This window comes from Hylaeus volcanicus, chromosome 4, assembly GCF_026283585.1.
Source record: "Hylaeus volcanicus isolate JK05 chromosome 4, UHH_iyHylVolc1.0_haploid, whole genome shotgun sequence".
NCBI lineage: Eukaryota > Metazoa > Arthropoda > Insecta > Hymenoptera > Colletidae > Hylaeus > Hylaeus volcanicus.
In genome coordinates, this window is record NC_071979.1 from 16114527 (window position 1) to 16134015 (window position 19489).

Here is a 19489-nt window from a genome sequence, read left to right on the forward strand (position 1 = left end):
CTCAATGTAATAGTCTCTATACATCTTATTCTCAAAGAGTGAATACATGTTTGTCTGTTTCATTCAAACATCTCAATTTATCGTTGTATGTATCACTGGTGTAATAGTGTTTATATAAATCTCTTACTCTCTAAGAAAGTTAGCATCGCTTATCGATGAGGTCGTGTACCCTCTGTTTTATGTACAAATCAATATCGTCAGAGCTAGATATGACAGACATCTTCTGATGCGAAGACTGTGTTTCGTATCCTTCGATAGTTTGGCGTTGTTGGATCGAAGTTTGAAGACTGTTCACTGTTCACAAGAATTCTTCAGCTGTACGATATAGTTTCTTCTCACCATGTCCTGTTGCTTCTTCTAGTTAATACCTTTTAAATACAGCGATAGCAGACAAGAGAATTTTGTTATAGTTCCCTTTCATCTTTGATGCACTTTACCAACATAAATTTGTCGCGGAATGCTTTGTCCGATCCTGTGTGCATGGTGTCTCAAAGAGGAACGACGATGTGGCAGCGTTAGAATGTTTTTGCACCAAGCAGAATTCGCATATTGCGTGCAACGCGTTCGCCATCGGAATATTACCGATAGGGACACCGATGAAATTCTCCGTGCGGCAATATGATGCCTGGTTCAATTAATGAAGAATTCTGCGAGTTTAACTGCGTACCTGGATCCCGTCGATCATAAATTTCAGCCAACTATTCTCGAGTAGGTGCTCGAAACTGTATCTGCCAGACACTCCGCGTCCTCTGCACGCGGGTAAGCAAGTTTCAAGCCTACTTCGGGTACCGCATCGAGTGTCTGAAGCGTATCTCGGGAATAAGGGCACCGAAAAGGCGGAGTTATCGAAACTCTCGGCTCTTTGCACTTAAATGAATCGCGGCTGCTCTTTATTTTCGCTTTCCCTTGGCCTAGGAATGTTCGAGTTCCGAGTAATGAACGCGAAACGTGGCTCGAGAAAAACGATGGTACCGAGGAAGGATCGACGAAAACGAAGGATAAAAAGTTGCGTTTCGTTCCTGAGCTTGCTGTAGTCGGGTCATGAGATGTCAATATTTCTGTGATCGTATTCTGTCCAGATATTTTGGAAACATAATATTAACCTGCAATATAATAGCTTCCAACATGATACTCGAAGCTTGATAATTTAATATTGAAACTGTAGTTTGTGGTTTCTTTGAAATTTTAACTATGCATTTCAAACGTTTGAAAGTAGAACTATGAAAAATGGGACAAACGGTGACTCCAGACACGGAGAAAATCGCTGAAATGCAAGGTTCAACGATTCAAGGAACAGCCAGAGCCAAACTCGTCAACATTTCCAGTACTCCACGTCGAGTTATCGAGCCCCATTCCAACGACTCGCGCTCCCTCGTTAGTTCAATTAAGAGAAACATGTTTTTCTTTGCAACGCGTTCGTTTCATTATCGTCATACGTTTACGGAGGACCGTGCCACAAGCTGTGACAATAATTGAGTTAACTTGCACGAACAACCGACTGTCTCATACGATAATTAATTGTCGTTCCAACGGGACATACCACCTTTTTTTTTTATTTCGATCGAGTTTCTTTCCGTGATTCGTCCGTCGAAAGATATTCATTGTACTTTTAACGACGTTAATGTAGATTTGTGTCCTCGATATTAAATGTCGTTATGATCATTAATCCAGACTCCCGCAAGTGACTACATTTGCATTGCACAGTTTCGATGATACGATCCCAGACTTAATTCAAACGAATCTCGAAACGTCCCTTCGCGGATATTTAATTAGTATTAAATTAACATAATTTTATTTTCGACGAGACGAGCTTTGCTGAAGCCGTAATTATTACATTCTTTACCAGCAGATTTTAATAAGGTTGCTTTTGAAACGTTAGTTTACCCGAGTTAAGAATGTTTTTTCGTAAATTATTTAGCTTTCGTGAAATTTGAAAATCCAAATGTGTACATTGTAGGCGGTTTCGAAATTTATCCCCCTATGAATTCGAGAGTGGAATTCAAATATTCGAGTAGTTGTAATTTCACATTAATCTGAAATTAAAATTATGTTTTTTTTTCTCAAATGTAACCGTCTCATCTAACACATTCCTATGGTGTTGTACTTTATGACAGTATAAAGTTAATAGTTGTCCTGCAAATTGGTAACTCCAATTGTTTGACATAAACAGAGAGAACTATAGTATCTCACAAAATAAAAAAAAAATGATATTTCAAGAACGAATCGTCACGTTTCCAGAAAACATGGTACGCGACAAGAGTTCTCAGACATCTGGAAACTTAGTCTCATCTTCTCCGGCGCAAGACCTTCTTCTGATTAAAGTAGATACGTTCGATAAATTGGGAATCGAAGTTATCGTCTCTCCGATACGGACTCGTTCAATATCATCCTTTTATATACGGGGTGTCCCAGAACTCTTGCAAGAACCGGAAATAGCTGACATGATTCTGAACAATAATTTCCTTCACAAAAAAGGAAACTGCTCCGCGAGAGCATAAACTCGAGGCAGGACTGGTTGGTTACGCCGGGTCGCGGCATAGCCAGCTGAACGCGCGCTATTCGGCTGCTGTGATTAGTCGATGTTATTCGTTAATAATTAAAAAATGAAGCCCCCACCGACATTTTTGCAAAGGGAATTGTTATTCAGAATCGTGTCAGTTACTCCCGATTTCCGGTTTTTACAGGAATTCTGGGACACCCTGTATACATAGACCGAGATAGATGCAGATGCATTCGAATCGTGAGGGATTCCAACAGGGGATACTGGCTTCGATTCTCGAAAACTTTAGCCGCGACGTCGACGAGCTAAACAAACACCGCTGAATAAGTTTGCTGGGAACTTCGGCGGTGCCAGACAAGGGATAACTGCGTATCGCAAGTTTTACGATCAAGACGGGACCGCGAGAAATTCGCCCCGACGGGTTTATGCAAAACCCTCGCTTGGGTAACTAGAGCGGTCGCGTTTGTAGCTGCGCGTAAGTTTTAATGGGGAAAGCACCGATCAAATTCTTGACAATTGAAGATTGGACGTTAAAGAAGCTATATAATTACTATACTAACCGAAGATTTCCTTTAGCACTCAAAGCGTTAAATAAACTGAATCAAACCAATGTCTGTTCTCGTGTTTCTTCAGCTTGACTCTCCATGTCAAAAATTAGTTTTGATCAATTCTGTCAGTAAACATTTTATTAAAGAAACAATTTTTGAGTGCTAAAGGAAATTTTCATACATATCCGAGAAATGCCAGAAAATTTTAAAGAAAGATGCTTGATTGTAAACAAAAATGTATATTTCGGTCAATTTTATTTTAAGATTCATGGCATTTTTACACAATACTAAAAGCAGCCGTTAAATATTACACGCATTAAGGTATTTTCGTAAAGGAAAATTGATTTTTTAACGAGTTATAGCATTTACAGCTTCGAGCAGCGATATATCGTTCTTGGCCCTTTTTGCAAGTGTATGGAGGAGCGATATATCGCTCCTTGGCACTCAAAGGGTTAATCTTGTTTTTATTCATATGTTTTGAACATTTTCGTTTAAATGCCACATTGTACTTATTCGTGTGTGTTGAAACGTTTTTAGTTAAATACATTCGAAACAAGTTTTGATGATAAGAACGAAATATCCACTTTTGCAAATGGATTAAAATTCAAACTTAAAACGAGGAGTTACAGTACCTGTCGCGTTCGAATGGAATTTATTAAGCCGCCGTGGTCCATCCGGAGAAAGACCGACTTAGGGATAAGAAACACGTCGAGGAGTTACAGTATCGATTTATGCGGAGGAAGGTAAGACCCCAGCGAACCCCTGTTGTCCGAAAGACAGTGGACTACCATCGTAGCGGAGGTTTATTAACATCTTGAAACGCGAGGACGAGAGAAAATTCCCTACGGACCCTCGTTTGAAGAAAACGTTGTCGATTTTCGATGTTCGAGCGAGGGACCGTATCGGGAACCAGATCACCTTCAGCCGCAGTCTCTTCTCGGTGTGTCGACACGTAAAAACTCGTTACGAGGCCCGAAGTAGGCGCATCTCGACCGTTTCCATTCCGAGCGAGCGCTATTTATTTCCCCAGGATCCCCCTGTAGTATCTCGGCGAACCTTTTCTCGAGATTGGTATACTCCTTTGCTCTTTCCATTGTAACGAAATTCCAGCGTTTCGCGACACAGAGAAACAGTGGCGGAGGTGGGACGGCGGCTAGAGCTGTCGGGGCTTTTCCTTTAATCCGAACGCAGAGAGAAAAGAAATCCCCCAAGAGTCTCCAATGACGACGACCCGTGGAGAAATGCTTCACCTCGTCCCGTCCTTGATTCTCCATCTACTCGCTCGCCGACACTTCGCGTCCCTTTCTCGTCGCGCTTTTCTCACCCCTTATCCAACCTTGTTTTTCGTCTTTTTCGTCCCACCGGAGAAACAGACACCCTTAAAGCTGGCCCCTCTCGCTTTCACAGCCCGAGACAGGAGACTCTACTCATTTTACTTTTCAATCTTCAGGGGGATGCGATTTTCTTCCTCATTTCCAGCCTGACGATATTAGGGGAACGGCGATGGGGTCGACGAACGATCCCCAAAACGAAGGGGTTGGCGCATTTGCGCGGGATTAAGATTTAGTTGACACTTTGGTTACGAGTATTACGAGGTCACCAATAATATTTTTACAGAATGGTTAGGAAATAGTTTATTAAAACATACATGAACTTAATTTAGTTTTTATATAAGCCGTTCATTGTACAAATCGATTAACTCTATAAAACAAAAAGTTGAGGAATGTGAGGAAATAATGTACATTGTTTTTTACAATTTAAAAGAAATAAATGTTTTGTGTTGTTGTTCGTTTTTATAAATTCGTGATTATCTTTCATTAAACCTAATACAATGAGTACATCGCGATGCACCACTCTTCGGCGCAACAGTATGTATACAGCCAGTCCCATGAGTATTCGTACCATCTATGTCTACTAAAAACATTTGTCTAAATTAAATGACAAGTTTGGTGTTTTCAAATAAATGTTTCATTATAAATATATACATGTGCAAAGTTTATTCACGAATGAAACATTTATTGGAATCATTGAGCCTATCATTTAATTTAGACAAATTCATTCAATAGACATAGAGGTTACGAATACTTGTAGGACTGACTGTATAAAGTAATTTCTACTTGGATAAAAATTAACACAGAATCTTGTCTTTGAATTCATCGAATTGCCTCGAATTAACCACTGGAGACCTCGTACATCGTAGTCTCTAACGTCTTGATGCGAGCCTGGGCGCGGGGGTTGAAACTAAGAGGTATAAAGAATGCATCCGTAATCGTCCTATCACCTGTTAGCGTTAGCACGCCGTTAGGAAATTCGATTTACCGTAACGACTCGCTTCCTATCGACTATTCCGAGATTTCAACAGCAAATGGGGTTAATCTTCGATACCGTGTCTCCCAACGACGCTTGTTTCCCTTTTTTTTTGTGTCCGATATCTCGCTATTCGAGAAATAGTTACCGAAGAGACGCGAAATGAGTGTCGTTTGCAGTATCATTTCTGAATGCATGGAACTTCGATTGAAACGATATTTAGGGAATGTATTCCGTGGATCCGTCGTCTGTACGATAATTCTGCGCTTATAGTGGTAGCTTGCTAAAGTATCAATTACGGAAGGAACATACTACAATATATAGATTATTTAGAAATAGATACTAGAGTCAACACATTGTTGACCGGTTACGAGTTAACTCGTGTTTTCATGCCCAAAAGTTGTTGACTGGTCACGAGTAAACTCGTGTTTGAACTTGCATTATCTATTTCAATTTATGAAACTCAGGGCGATATAGAAGTGTAACGCATTTTGACGTGCAAAATGTGATGCTAAAGTGGCTTCTCGACCAACCGAAAACCTTTTATTTGCAATGAGTACGTAAGCTTGTTGACCGTTGGGGAAAGTGCATTGATAAGGAGGGAAATTACATAGAAAAGTGACGTGCCTAGTGAAACTTTAGCTTTACGTAAATAAATTATAGAATGAAAAGTGTAGATAATTTTTGACTTTTCTCATAACAGCCGGTGACATGAAGTCGCTTCTGTGTAAAATTGCCGGTCAACAATGTGTTAATACAACGTTAAAATTTTACCTCAAATCTCAATCTCTACCTCTTCCAAAAATAGGTCACCAAACACTTTTGACACTTTAGAGCTTTACTACTCCTATCGATCTCCATCGCTGGAACCTTTACTCGAGTTACGACTTTCCCTCGTAAAATTCGTAAACCGCGATCACTCCTCAGGCTGCTACGATCTTCTCAAAAGTCTTAGCCAAATTATCGAAGCGATTCGAGGATCCACAGATTATCGCTCAAACGGCGAAAGTTTCGCGGTGGCAGTTAGGAAATCGTCCCCTAAGCCGCACGCAATTTCGACGATGGGGATATCTTAGGGTTGGGTATCTTTAGTTTTACCACCATGGTGTCTCGATTTGGGAAATTAGACTCGGGCACACCCTTCCGGTAGCCCCTTTTATTAGCGAATCCGACTTAACTCGACGCCGCGCACCAGGTCGCGTACATCGTCAGACGAGCAAAGCGCAAACTATGCGCACCGACGCACGATTATACTTAGCGTAAAGCGATTATTCCGCTGAAGCTACTCCCACGAGCCAAGGAACTACTAAGCCGGCTACCCTGTCTCGTCTGAATCCTCCCGAGACCCGACGAGAAAATCCTGTCGGAGAGATAAACGGTTAAGGAAGTAAGTGTTCCTGCAAACAGTGCGAGACGGACAGTATGAAAGATGCAGCAACCGGGCCGCGTCTGCGGAGCAGAGTCCAAGAGGGTTGTTCGCCGAATAACTACTATTCAAGTATTTTCAAGTATCGATAAACTGGAGATTATTCGTTCTCTGTGTCGAGGAAACGTGAACACACGCGAGTCTAAAATAACTAGGATCTGCGAACGTAAAAATACTTCTCCTAAATTTTGTTTAAAAGGAGAATTTTCCAAGCGCGTGCCTCCGCGAATTTTTCATTTATTACTCCAGATCGCGGCTGCCACGATCCAAATTCATTTAACTCTAATTTATATATTCCCTAGTTAGGAAGAACGGGCAATTAAAAGTCGCTCGTAAATTCCTCCAGCTCTGACAAAATGAAGGGAAAGGAAGAGTTATGCCCGCGGGTTGAATATTCCAAACAGCATCGAGGCTCGAGCAGCCATTTATTATCGGGCGTGCAATCGATCGTAAGACAATGCGTCGTCCAAAAATCAGGGATTCGAGCAGATAACGCTGACGGACGGTGACGCGATTCGAATCGCAATAATTTCCTGGAAAATAATTTGCATGCAAACTCACCTCCAGTACGTGCTCCGCTTGATTTTCCCGATCGAGTTTCCTGCCGCTGGTCGTGATCAAACCTGAAACATAATCGTGCCAAGGATTAGACGGCATCGACGTGGCTTAATAAATCTTGATTAAACGGTGTTTCAATCGAGGTTTCCCTGGCGACGTTTCATTCCCGATTCGACCGGTAAACCGACGTTGCTGAACGAGTCGGGGGACAATTCTCCGCAGCAATTTGAAACGGAATGAAAAGGCCTCGATTAGCGGAGACAAAGATTAGCCCGATAGAACGGACTCGACGAAATTATAGCGTTCAGATGCTATTGGACGGTAGTCGAGCGCGCTCGAACTTCCCTCTCTATTCTTTTCACCGGCCGTTCGTATTTTCCCTTTGCTTTGTGTTTCACTCGACGATCGGTCTCAACGCGACGGGTTTTCCAAAACGTGGTGAAAATTTCAACTGTCAAGTTATAGTTTTCACAGAAAGTTTCAACAAGTGTAGTTACGATATATTGTGAGGAAACTTTGGTTGTACATCTAATGCAATTCATGAATTAAATGAAAAAGTATGTGGACTAAATCATTATCAAATAATTTCAATATTGACAGAACCACTAAGTGAAAAATATTAGTTTGCACAGTTTCTGGCAGAAGAGAATATTTTTCAATTTATATTCAATTTTTTACATCAATTGTTTGAAATTGACCACTGGGAATAAGTGAATCACTGTTTAGGAATATATACTTCAACTTTACTTTTAGTAGTTGATACAGTAGTACATTAAATTTTAGTAGTTGCCACCCCATGTTTAGTAATAAACAAAACAATGGATTCGAGTTTTGAAAGAAATATCAAAAAATCATCCGAGTACATCTTAAAAAGAATCAAATTCTACATAAAAGAAGTTCTCTAACCTTCCTCGTTATCTTCTAAAATAAGCAGAAAAATGGAATTTTATGAATGAGACAAAATCTGAAAATATAATACAAGTATATACAAAATTCAATGTTATACAATCATGATCAATAGGTGCAATTCAGTCTTTTTAATTTAGCGGCAAATTGCTTTCGCGACGCTCGATTTCAGCGCTTTTCTTCTTTGTGGCAACGGTTCCGGGGGTAGCGATGAGGAAATTTCAATGTAAGAGTCTCCGCAAGCATCGGGAATAACTTTTCCGCGTAGACGGCGGAAGACCTTGCCGGATGCGGGCGGTTTCCGGAGCTTTCGAACGAAACGTTTCTGAAAGCGACGTTGCGGAACAAGAACGAAGCCCCTGAAATTGCGCCCTGGCGCGCTGGCGGCCGCGAGCACATTTTTTCGCCCCGGTTTCTACGGCTTCCGGTAACAACGACAAACGGCGCAGATTTTATATTCCAGCAGGAAGTACTAATCATGTTACCAGAGAAGCCGTGTCCCTTGGCCGTGCTAGAGAGTCTCGTTTGTCTCTGACGCTGCGCAGAAACGCAGGGAATCCCGAAACTCCTGTTTCGCGGACTCATTAGAACTAGGGGGAAGACCTCCCTTTCATGGAGGCGAATTACGCTACTCTTCTACTTACGCTGCTGATTTCGGAGATTTTCAAGCAAGTCGAACCACACGAATCGCAGGAACTATGAATTCCTGTCGTGAAGGATGTATCGGCTATGAACAATGTTGACTTTTCAACGTTTTCGACAAGTATACAGGCTTTTTCTGATCTTATATGAAGTAAAGATTGTTTCTCTATACTAATATTATAAAGAAGTAAAGTTTGTTTGTGTAGGGGTAATTTCTGGAACTATTGAATCGATTCTAAAAATTTGTTCGGTAAGAGAAAGTCACGAAGGAACACACAGTTGAATAGTCAGTCGAATGCAAACAACATAAAATAAATAGTATTCCACATGGGTGAAACCGCGGGGTGCAACTAGTATATCGTAAAATTTACGACCTATTTACTTGAGACCTATAACCACCGACCTATAACCACCTACAACTTTTATTATTTTTGTCCAATCAAGATGGAATTTTGTGTAGTTGCTTGTTATGCTTCGATTGGAAGCGTAGGCTTCCGAGAACATTGAATTTCATGGAAAAATTATTTCTTCGCCTTAGCCACTTCTTTGGAGGAATTGAGTTACTCGTGAAACTTCTATTCGCCCAGTGTGAATTTGTCAAGTTTTCAGTCGCGACGAGATCGATGCGGCGTTCTTGAAACGCAACCGTGCAATTTTTTCGCCAACTCGATCGACGTCCTCGAACTCCTTCCAGCGACCATAAAGCTGATTAAATCGACATCGCGCTGACCTCAAGATTTCTCTGATTCGTTCGTGACAAACTCTAATAACCGTAATAATAAGATTTCTCGGGTCAGGTAGGGTGCCACTGATCGACTTCGGTGGACGAGGTGGCGTGCAAGATTTTCGGAGATCGGTTCCATCAGCCATTAAAAATTTGTCTCCAAGGTATACACTTCTATAAATTTCTACCATTAAAAATATCTAATTAAGCTCCTCTATACTATAAATTTAACAACGTGCTTTCGTCTACGTTTCATTTATTCGTCTTGACCCTCTAAGACGAGGAAAATAAATCCCCCGATATAACGACCATCTAAAGGCAATGTTTAAATTAATATTTATAGCTTGCCTCCCAAAATAATGTTTCATAATTTAAAAAAAATACTCAATGTCTACTAACAATTATTCTGTACTTGATGTTTTTACAATGGTCTTCCTGGGACATATTACGGTTGTTCTTCAAATTAAAACAAATAGGTGTGGAGTACGTTCATCACAAATTTCGCTACACCCTCCAGACACACAGCCCACAAGAGGTGGAAAAAGGGAAACGGAGAAAAGCGACGCACAGAGGGAACGCGAGCACAAGGCTCCGTGTGGCGGAACACATTTAAATAATTGCTTTTTCGTTCTCATTTCTCGCCCTCGTCGTGTCGATGATGTCGGTGGCGTCGTTGCTGCCTCGATTCACCTGTGCGCGTCGGCGACCACCCCTCACCCTTTCACTGGAAAATTCGTTATTGGAAATCAGAGCGGAACGACAAAACTATTCGCGATATTACCAACTGTCCCGATACTCCTGCCTCGTTCTTGATATCCAGAAACTGGATCTCAGTGACGAATTATGCCTTCACGGAGCCCCAGGATAAGATAAAAATCCCATTTAAAGAAAAGAAAACAACGAAATGCTTTTTAACAAAGTATTTCTAAGTACTGTGACCTATTGCGGCTTCATTAGAGGGTGCAACTGAAGGTACAATTTTCGTAATGATGTTACCGTAATTAATCTTTTAGCCTGTAACAACGTGTGAGGCTCGTGATATAGAATTTAAGTCGAACATAAAAAGGACCCGTTAAACACGTCGTATGGAAGTGCGTGAAGAATTTGATACCTGACTATGACACGCACGGTCCTACAATAAATCGTAGGCCAAAGGGATAATGAATTCTTAGGTGTGCTGATAACACGCTACTGGTCGTTTATTACGCATCGATCCTGCTACGAGGAGTTCGACGCATGGCAACGGATCGTGTTGAGTTTATTTTTGTTCCTGTCGCTTCCCAGCGGATGTAACCGGGACGTTCTAGACGAAGATATCTCGACCGTGAATTTCCAGGCCCCTCGGGAGAATATTTTATGACGGACGGTGAAAAGCATACCGTGGAAAAACCGTAGGACCGACTTCGTGCAATCTTCCCTCGAGACAATTCTTTACTTCCGTCAGATGGTGCGTTGGTAGCTTCGACTCTTGGATCCTTCGCGGGATTGAACACGGATCTTTTTCAGTTTCGCGTGATATTTTCTGAAAATACTTGGCGTTAACGCGTTGGATAGGAGTGTTACGTGACTAGAATGGAGCAGTGTTTTTCAAACTTTTTTGACTCGTAGCCTCTTTGCCTCTTATGACTGATGCTTCTTCGTGAAAATAATATTACACTTTTTCTTTATTCGTGATAGGTGAAAATTGTAAAAATTATTACATCCTAATTTAAGGTTTCATTGTTTTATTTTGTCACACCCTGTACTTTATTATTATTGAATACGGTTTGTTGTAATCGTTAATATTTGAAAGCGTAGATTTACGAATCAATTAAACACCTTTTATTAAAAACTTATAATCTAAATATATTATATTTGAGCTTTACGAACTACATGGTAAAAAAGCGTGTGCCACTTACGGACATAAGACTACCAACTAAACGAGGTTCTCTTATTATTCAACCATACGATGCGTGCGCACTCACACGCACACTTGCTTACATATATACATATATCATAGAAATTACATGTATTTCAACAGTAATGTTCATGTTCCCGACGTGAATATTTTCAAGAACAAAATCCATCAAATTAAATTAGAAATGTTTCAGCGTAACTTCCAAGTCACTAATAAAACATCGAGATGTGATCAGCAGGAACCAGATCAATCATCAAGTTTGGCGGTAATGCGTGAGAGAGCACGCGAAAATTCGCCGAGTTTGGAAGCGTTTAAAGCCACAGGAACCTCGTCAAAGTTGTTTGCATTCCTTCCACAGGGATAATATCCACTCTCGACGCTAAACTAATTCCGTAGTTGCGAGTCGGAATTAGTAGATAGATTTAATGGAAAGAATTACTTCTCATCATGTTGTAATTTATCATCATAATCTTCCCTCGGGCATATTTCTGTTACAGAATTATCCTCGTTCTCGGAACTACAATTTCTATTTCACGATTGGACGAATTTGTTTGTCAACTAAGAATATTTTTATGTTTAAATATTTTATAATGCTTCAAAATTTTGTATTTTAGATTAGAACGAGGGTGAATTTTTATATGTACATATTAATTTCGAGTATAATCGAGTATCCTTGACGCAGATTCAATCGTACAACAAGGCAGTGTCGTGTTTAGGTATGCAAATCGATCATCTTGGCCTGGCGAGCGTCAAAGGCGGAAAATTCGTACGAGATCGCGACGGAGTGAAATTTAACGAGCGTCGTTGCGGCAGTGCGGCCGCCATTAATACCCGTGTATGAGAATCGAAACAATTGCTACCCCTTCGACGTGTACGTATTGTTTTGAATTGCAAATGCGTCGCGCGATCTCTCAAATCCGTTCGTTCCATTTTCGGTCACGCGTCCGTCGACCTTCTCCGTTCGATTGTCGTTGGAATAAATCCGCGAGAGTACTGCAGCCAGTGAGCTGTTCTTAATCGAGTGTCACGAAACTTTCGCAACCGTTGTCTCGACACAAGGGATCGAACATGATGTGAGAATAGGCTGACGGCAAGAGACGGATAAAAAAGCGAAATAAAACACTCGAGTGACGAAATGTTAGGTTGTCCAAAAAGTTTTTTCCGTTGTATTAGTAAGCAATACGTACATAATATTTTACGTTTTATGTTACGTTACAGAGTTGTGTACAATCCAGTTTGGTCTATTACTGTTATAAAATCAACTTCTAAGAGACAAGATTGCCTGTTTATATAAATTCTGCCACAAAAAATAGTTCAGTGCAAGTCGCGAAAGAAACTTTTGGAGCAGCCTGATACAACGAAGAAAAGGATAGCTGTTTGCACGTAGGTTCCCTCATGGTTTCCATCCTTTTCATGTTATAATTTTATAATAGATATAATAGATTTTTTAAAAAATGGTCCTGTACCAATGCTTATGTTTGACATTGTGCATCGAAAGCCCTCTGCATAGTGCAATGTATATAATAGAATAGAAACGACGCTTGCGCATACGCCTTTCCCCGAGCTACAACGTATTACACGAGCGCGCATTATCTGATCTAATCTCGCAATACTGTTTCCAAAACGCTGTCGTTATCCGTTATTATACCCGTGCTTTCTTTAAATAAGAACAATGCGCCGCTTGACCGTAAATGCAACGTTAATGCGAGCGGCGATCGCGTTGCGCTGGTTCGCCCGGCAATACCTTATACAATCTCGCTTATGCTTTTTTGTCGATGGAGATGGGTGAGATTTTATTCCAATGCAATTGTTAACTAAATTAACATGTAACAACGAAAAGTAATTTATATGTTGGATGGAGGTGTTATAATACTATTTAAAAGTAGTGTTTTATTTAAAGGATGCGTATTGAAGATAATGAGATTTTATTATGAAATAATTTATTTATTCATATTTATTTTGAATTGATTTATAATATCGCAGCATTAAGAACACTGCAATATTTAGGTGGGGAGACACATTATCGGGTCGGTCGTGCATCGCCATTTTCGTTGGACGCGAACCTCATCGCGGCACCTCGTTTCCATTTGCATTTCGTCGCATTAAATGGTATTAAAGTATTATTAGATAAGAATTATATTACGCTACGCGGACGGCTCGTGGCCAAATGCAATTTTCGTTTCCGCGAACTCGTTTCGTTGTCGGCCTAACTGGAAAGGAGAAAAAAAAATGAACCTCGCACAAACGTAATTTCTTTAACCCTTTCGCTCTTGGATCTTTTTGTTTTCGAGATAACAAATTTAACTTTTTGTACACCGGCACATTTAATTATTTCAAATACTTTAACATTGCGAGTAAAGGTTTGGAATGCTACACATTTATTTTATTATTGCGAACAAATCTCTACACGACTGTCTTTCCTTCTGCCTAAATCAATGTATCTTCTATCCTTTCTTTTATTTATTTTACTTTCATATTACAAAGCTAATTTTAATAACAATCTATGAAACGTCGGCCTTTAAATCATAGATAAATACCAAAAGGTAAATCGAAGTATTACATAATGGTCTATTCAAATAAAGTAGAAACATGTAATCGTTAATTTCTATTCGCGAAGGGGTTAGCAACACTCAGAGAATAATGCAACATCGCGAAAGGTGCAGATGCAATGCATCGTGTCCCGTTAGGTCTCGTCCTTCGTTTAGATTATGCGATCGGACTTCCTCGAGTTCCTTCGGCGCTAAGGATTGAAATAACGCTGCGCAGTGCTGTGTCGGATAAGTTTAGGGCCTAGGCGCACCATAAATAAAAAGGCGATACGCGCTAGGAACTACTATAATACAGAGAATGATAAAACCACGAGCATGCCGTCCAGGAAGCGTCGAGGAGGCTGTTCTTGGCAATAATGGACGGTTGACTTCTAGTTCCACACGGAGTGGTGATACCTTCTTTGTCTAACTTGAATCTAGGCTTGACTCGAACAGTTTCATGGAATAACTTCCAGGTTATAAGTAGTGGGATTATATTTGCAGAGTCGCCTAACTCCGAGTGTTTCCTCGGATAGCTTGCAGGCTTATGAGGCACTCGGAGACACCGAGCCACTCTACCTCCTACTCTTAAACTGTTTCTTTTTGCAATCACCCAACTTCCTTAACTGTTCTTTAGTATGTGAACTGCAGGATACTTCAATTTCTATCTCAGCTTGAAATTAATTTTGCTTCAATCCCAAAGAGGATGTCCTTCTCGATTAATTTTTTCTTTCACTCGTAAAGTTCTTTGGATCGACCCATGAATCGCATTAACACGGTCAGTGAGTGAAAAATCGATATCGCGGTATCAATTTCACGTTTGCTAGACGTAGGAAAGTATACGTTCGTTTTTGGCTTGCAAAATACCCGCTGGATCCCCGGGTAAACGACCTATTCATTCTCCGCGGGTGGATCCGCAGCATCTGGTAGTAGCTCGTTTCGATTCTCGCCATCTTGTTCCGTCGTAATGCTATCATTAGGGGAAATCTGAATGCGCCCGGTGTTTCTTTCTTCTCCGCGTCTACCCTCTTTATCCGCGGATCGTCGCTGCAACTCCGACAAAAGCGCAATAATCTCGAATAAATATGGCGGGGAATGACCTCGACGGGAGCGCGTTGCGTAAAATGTTACATGGTTTTACACGTTTACCGCGCTCGGTAAGCCGATTTCGAATTCCAGCGAGAATTTGATGCTTGGACGCCGCTGGAATCCGAACGACCACACTGCCCCAGGCAAATCACGATATCTATACCGTGAAAACTATGATTTCGTAACGGATGGTTTCTGATATTTCATTCAAACGTATTGACTGCTACGTTTAGTTTCCACTAGCGCTACGACACTTGTTCCTAAACAAAATCCTTCTCGTTGAAATTTCGTCTACGCGTTGGGGGGAAGGTATACCCCTTCAGAATCTTACCGTACGCATGTCCAGACGCGCGATAAGGGATAAATTCAGCGTGAACGCGGCTGCACGATTTATTTCCAAGACAGTCGGTCAGCCGCGGAACGCGTTCGATAAAGCAAAAACGTGGTCAACGGAGCGGCGTCGCTTTAATGCGGCCCTCCTGGCGAAGTAAAAACGAGTAGAACACGTATTTATCGCAGCGTGAATGCACTCGAGGAATCGACGATAAAAGCAAGCAACCGAGAACACTTTTCGAGGGCCACGCGGACGTATTGTTCGCCCAGTTGATAACCTCAACGACACTTAGCGATGACACGATGTCCTTTTGGTCTGTCATTTCTGTCCGCAAGAACAGGAACTAGGGGTGTTAGATTCTGAATTGATTTTATAGAAAATACATCAAGAATCATTATCTAGGAGTTTTGGAAATGTCTAAATTTAAATGCCGCGTTTATACTACCGTATACCTCGACCGATTACCTCGACACTCATCTCTTACCTCTCTGTTTCGTTGCGTGAAAACAAATTCGAACGGTAACGGAACTGTCTAATATACGTATGTATTGAATTTGTTGATTTCTTTGCGTCGTTTGTATCGCCTTTTTTTTACGGTTCTCACTGTCCGTTATTGATCGGATCGGATTGTGAATGATAATCTCGTTTCTTCATTATACGAAACTCGTATATTCTCATCGTATCCTCAACACTGGGTTATAATCGTGTTTCGTAATTATTTACGATAGGGAACATCTTGACGATATCGTTAATCTTGAAATCTCCGATCAAGCTTAACGTTTTGATATACTCTTTTAGCCACGCGTGGTGATGCAGCTTGCGTACTCGATGGCCTTTCGCAGGAGCATGAAACAGGCAGAAAAGAAGCTCGAAACCGCGGAGAAAGTTTTCATAATTCGGCGCCATGAATCCGAGCCGAGGAAAGTTTCGCGCAGCATGGAAAGGCCGATGAATACGAATCAGAGGACGCTCGACTTTTTAATTACAAACCGTCTCCTACCGGCGTAAGCGATTTTCCGCCCCGTCTCGCATCGATCTTCGAGATGACTGGGGATAAATGGCTGCTTACGAAATTCGCGGAAGAAAGCAGGGACGGGAAGACTTCGTTTAACCGGATGGGTGTGTAATTACGATTGTCTAATTACGGAGGCTTTCCGTTGCGGTCGTTTGTAATTAACGACCACCGAGTTGAACTGGAATGCGTACTGATTTTGGCATCCTAAGGAAAACTTTGTATCAGTATGAAGTTCTTTGGGTTCGAATAATCTGTAGTGTTGAAGACATTATGGCCCTCTTTGGGCTTTTCAGTGTTTATTCTGTTTGAATATTATTAAAGTAATCTTTTTCACTATTTCATCACAATTGTGAAACATTTTCCTTTTTTTTCCGATCTTTTGTTTTGAACGATCCCTTATAGCTTGAAGTATATGTGTATGTAAGCTTGCATCGCGTGGAAGATACTGTATATTGAAAAGAAGGTGTTTGAGTGCGTACCGTGTGACCGAAAAGGTGCGAATTGACCTGCAAGATGCAGTCTGCATTCAGAAAAGAAAGACACTGAACTGTACACTGTAGTCGCATTTGCACCATTAGTGCATCGGTTCCTCCGCGGTAAATGTAAAGAGTGTCACTCTTGACGTGACCATCTTAACGTATACGACTGACATAATATTTTCACACTTGCTGTCCCCTTTTAATATTTATTGCTCCAAAGTAAATATTATCGTCTTTGAGGAATCAACTCATTCAATTTAAACTTAAATTTAATTGCCATATCTTTGGGTCTCGAAGTCGAATGAAAGTAATTAGAAAAATCTACTCAAGAAACATTACGGTGGCGGCTTCTTAATATCGGCACCGAGGTCCGAATTAAAACTTCAATTTCACCCTCTGCTCATTTAAAAGTCTGATTTAATCGCTCCCATGGCGCCGGTAAGATCACTCGAGAAGGATCGAATCAAATTTGTATGGCAAATTTTCACACGCTAAAATTGATTCACGCCCATTTTGTATGCGTGTCTATTCGTGTGCAATATCCTACGGGGTCCCATAATAGCGTTGTAATCGCTTTTTCTCAATAACGAGATTCTGACTTTTCATCGTTTCATAATTCCGCAGGCTGACGCGACCGACCCGAGCGGAACGATGAATAATGAATCGAAGTTCGATCAAAGCAAATTTGCATACGTTACCGCGTAAGGCGAAAACAATGGTCCTTTCCTTCCGCTTGCATGCGGTGAGTCACTTAGGCCGTTTTACGGAACGTGAAAGCCGAACGGGACACGCGAATATTCCCTATCGCTTCGTGTTATTGCCAGACACCAGGCGAAAACGTATCATTTCGTTAAATAATATCTCACTTTTACGCTATTAATCCTCGAATCGGCACGCGATTCTTTTCCACTACGTAATGTAGGCGATGTACTTCATAAACTAATCCGACGAAGAGAGACACGCCCCTTTTTGATCAATATTAATATTAATCTATCTCTTAGCTAGCAATTCTTTCCTTCGTTCTTTGCAATTTTCTTTAATGAAACTAATGGGATTGATTCCATACGACTCGAAGAATTCATCTCTTAGAAAAAAGTGCAATTAAAATAATGTCTTCATCGCGGTTTCCTGGACTCGGTAGAAGACGCTAAAATCTAATATCAAGTTCGTTACTCGTGTCCCTCGCCTCGAGATCTTCTCGTTACTTCGATTCCCGCGGTAGCGAGTCTCATTCGTGTAAATTATCGAGGGCTACTTCGATTGAAATTGTGAAGTAATCGTGGCCGTGGTGGTCTATTTTCGGGACAGCCCATTAAAATCATCGTCCTGGGAAAAATCGATCTCGTTACAGGCGATGGAGGCGGTCGCAGCCAAGCAATCCATTTTGATTCTCCGGCCAAGATATTGCTCTCCCAACGCGACTGACCATGCGGAACTTACCAGTAGTGGAGTTGATGAGAAAATAACCCTCTGGATTGCCACTCGTGATGGAAAAAGTGAATTGTTGGTCCGAGACGTCACGATCGAACGCTCGGATCTGGAGAACGCTCACACCTGCTAGAGAGTTTTCCGCCACTGAGGGATAGTAAACCGGAACCTCGGTCAACGGGGTGTTGTCGTTCTCGTCCAACACCTCCACGTACACCTGCACAGAAACCGGCTGTGAATTATTTACGAGGCGACCGTCTCGACGGGCATGTAATTCGCGATGGCGAAAAAAATTCGAAAAAAATCGCCCCACGTCGCGGAAAGCGAAATCCATTGTGCGTTCGAGAGTTTTTCGAACAAACCCTCCCTCGACATCGCCGAATCTCGTTTACTCGCAGTGAACGAAGCGTTCGACAAACGTTACGACGTGCTTCGCGCTTAACGAGTGCGTTTTACCTTGATTTTTCGCTCCTCGAATTCTGTATTTTACAAATAATCCCAAACTGATGAATCGATACGTTATAGAAGTGACTAGACGCTTGATTAACCCATTCACTGCCAGGTAAATTTGAAGCGTTTCGCCTTGGACGCCAAGATTTAACCTGTTAACTGCGGAACTTAGTTTTAAAAGAGCTCCACAGAGTGCAGAGTTAAAATCGACCAATGACGAGTATTCACATCAGACGCAAGGCAAATGGTTGCATTGTAAATTTTACGAAAAACGAGGAAGGATTACACTTTTATTTCACAAAAGTTAACAATTCCTCTTTGAATATGTTATTCTTAATAAAAGCTTGAAAATTGTCAAAAAATACACAAGGTGTCACTTCGTAGGTCGTACACCAATATCTTGACTTCTTAAGTTTTTTATTTTTTAAACAGACGACACATCTTCGGAGGGGATTTACTTTCGATAGAGTAGCCGGTATAAAACTTGGAAATGTCCCATATAATGCCCTCCATATAAAATGTATAGGTGGTTTGGTAATATAATGGAAACATACCACCATATCATATTCTTATTACATTTTATAGAAATTTCGAGTTTTTATAGCCAATGGTAATTTTTTATTTTACACGACACGTCAACCGCATTGCAGTAGAGTTT

General features: G+C 41.1%; 1 protein-coding gene across 3 annotated transcripts in view; it reads right to left on the reverse strand.

The window, feature by feature from the left end:
* Window positions 1-19489, reverse strand: part of LOC128876009 (fat-like cadherin-related tumor suppressor homolog) — a 506666-nt gene that overhangs the window by 46172 nt on the left and 441005 nt on the right. For all 3 annotated transcript variants that reach the window (XM_054122090.1, XM_054122088.1, XM_054122089.1), the window contains exons 5-6: window positions 18394-18598; window positions 7343-7404 (exon numbers count right to left, since the gene is read on the reverse strand). In XM_054122090.1, coding sequence (XP_053978065.1) covers window positions 7343-7404; window positions 18394-18598 — 267 coding nt within the window. The remainder of the gene's footprint in view (window positions 1-7342; window positions 7405-18393; window positions 18599-19489) is intronic.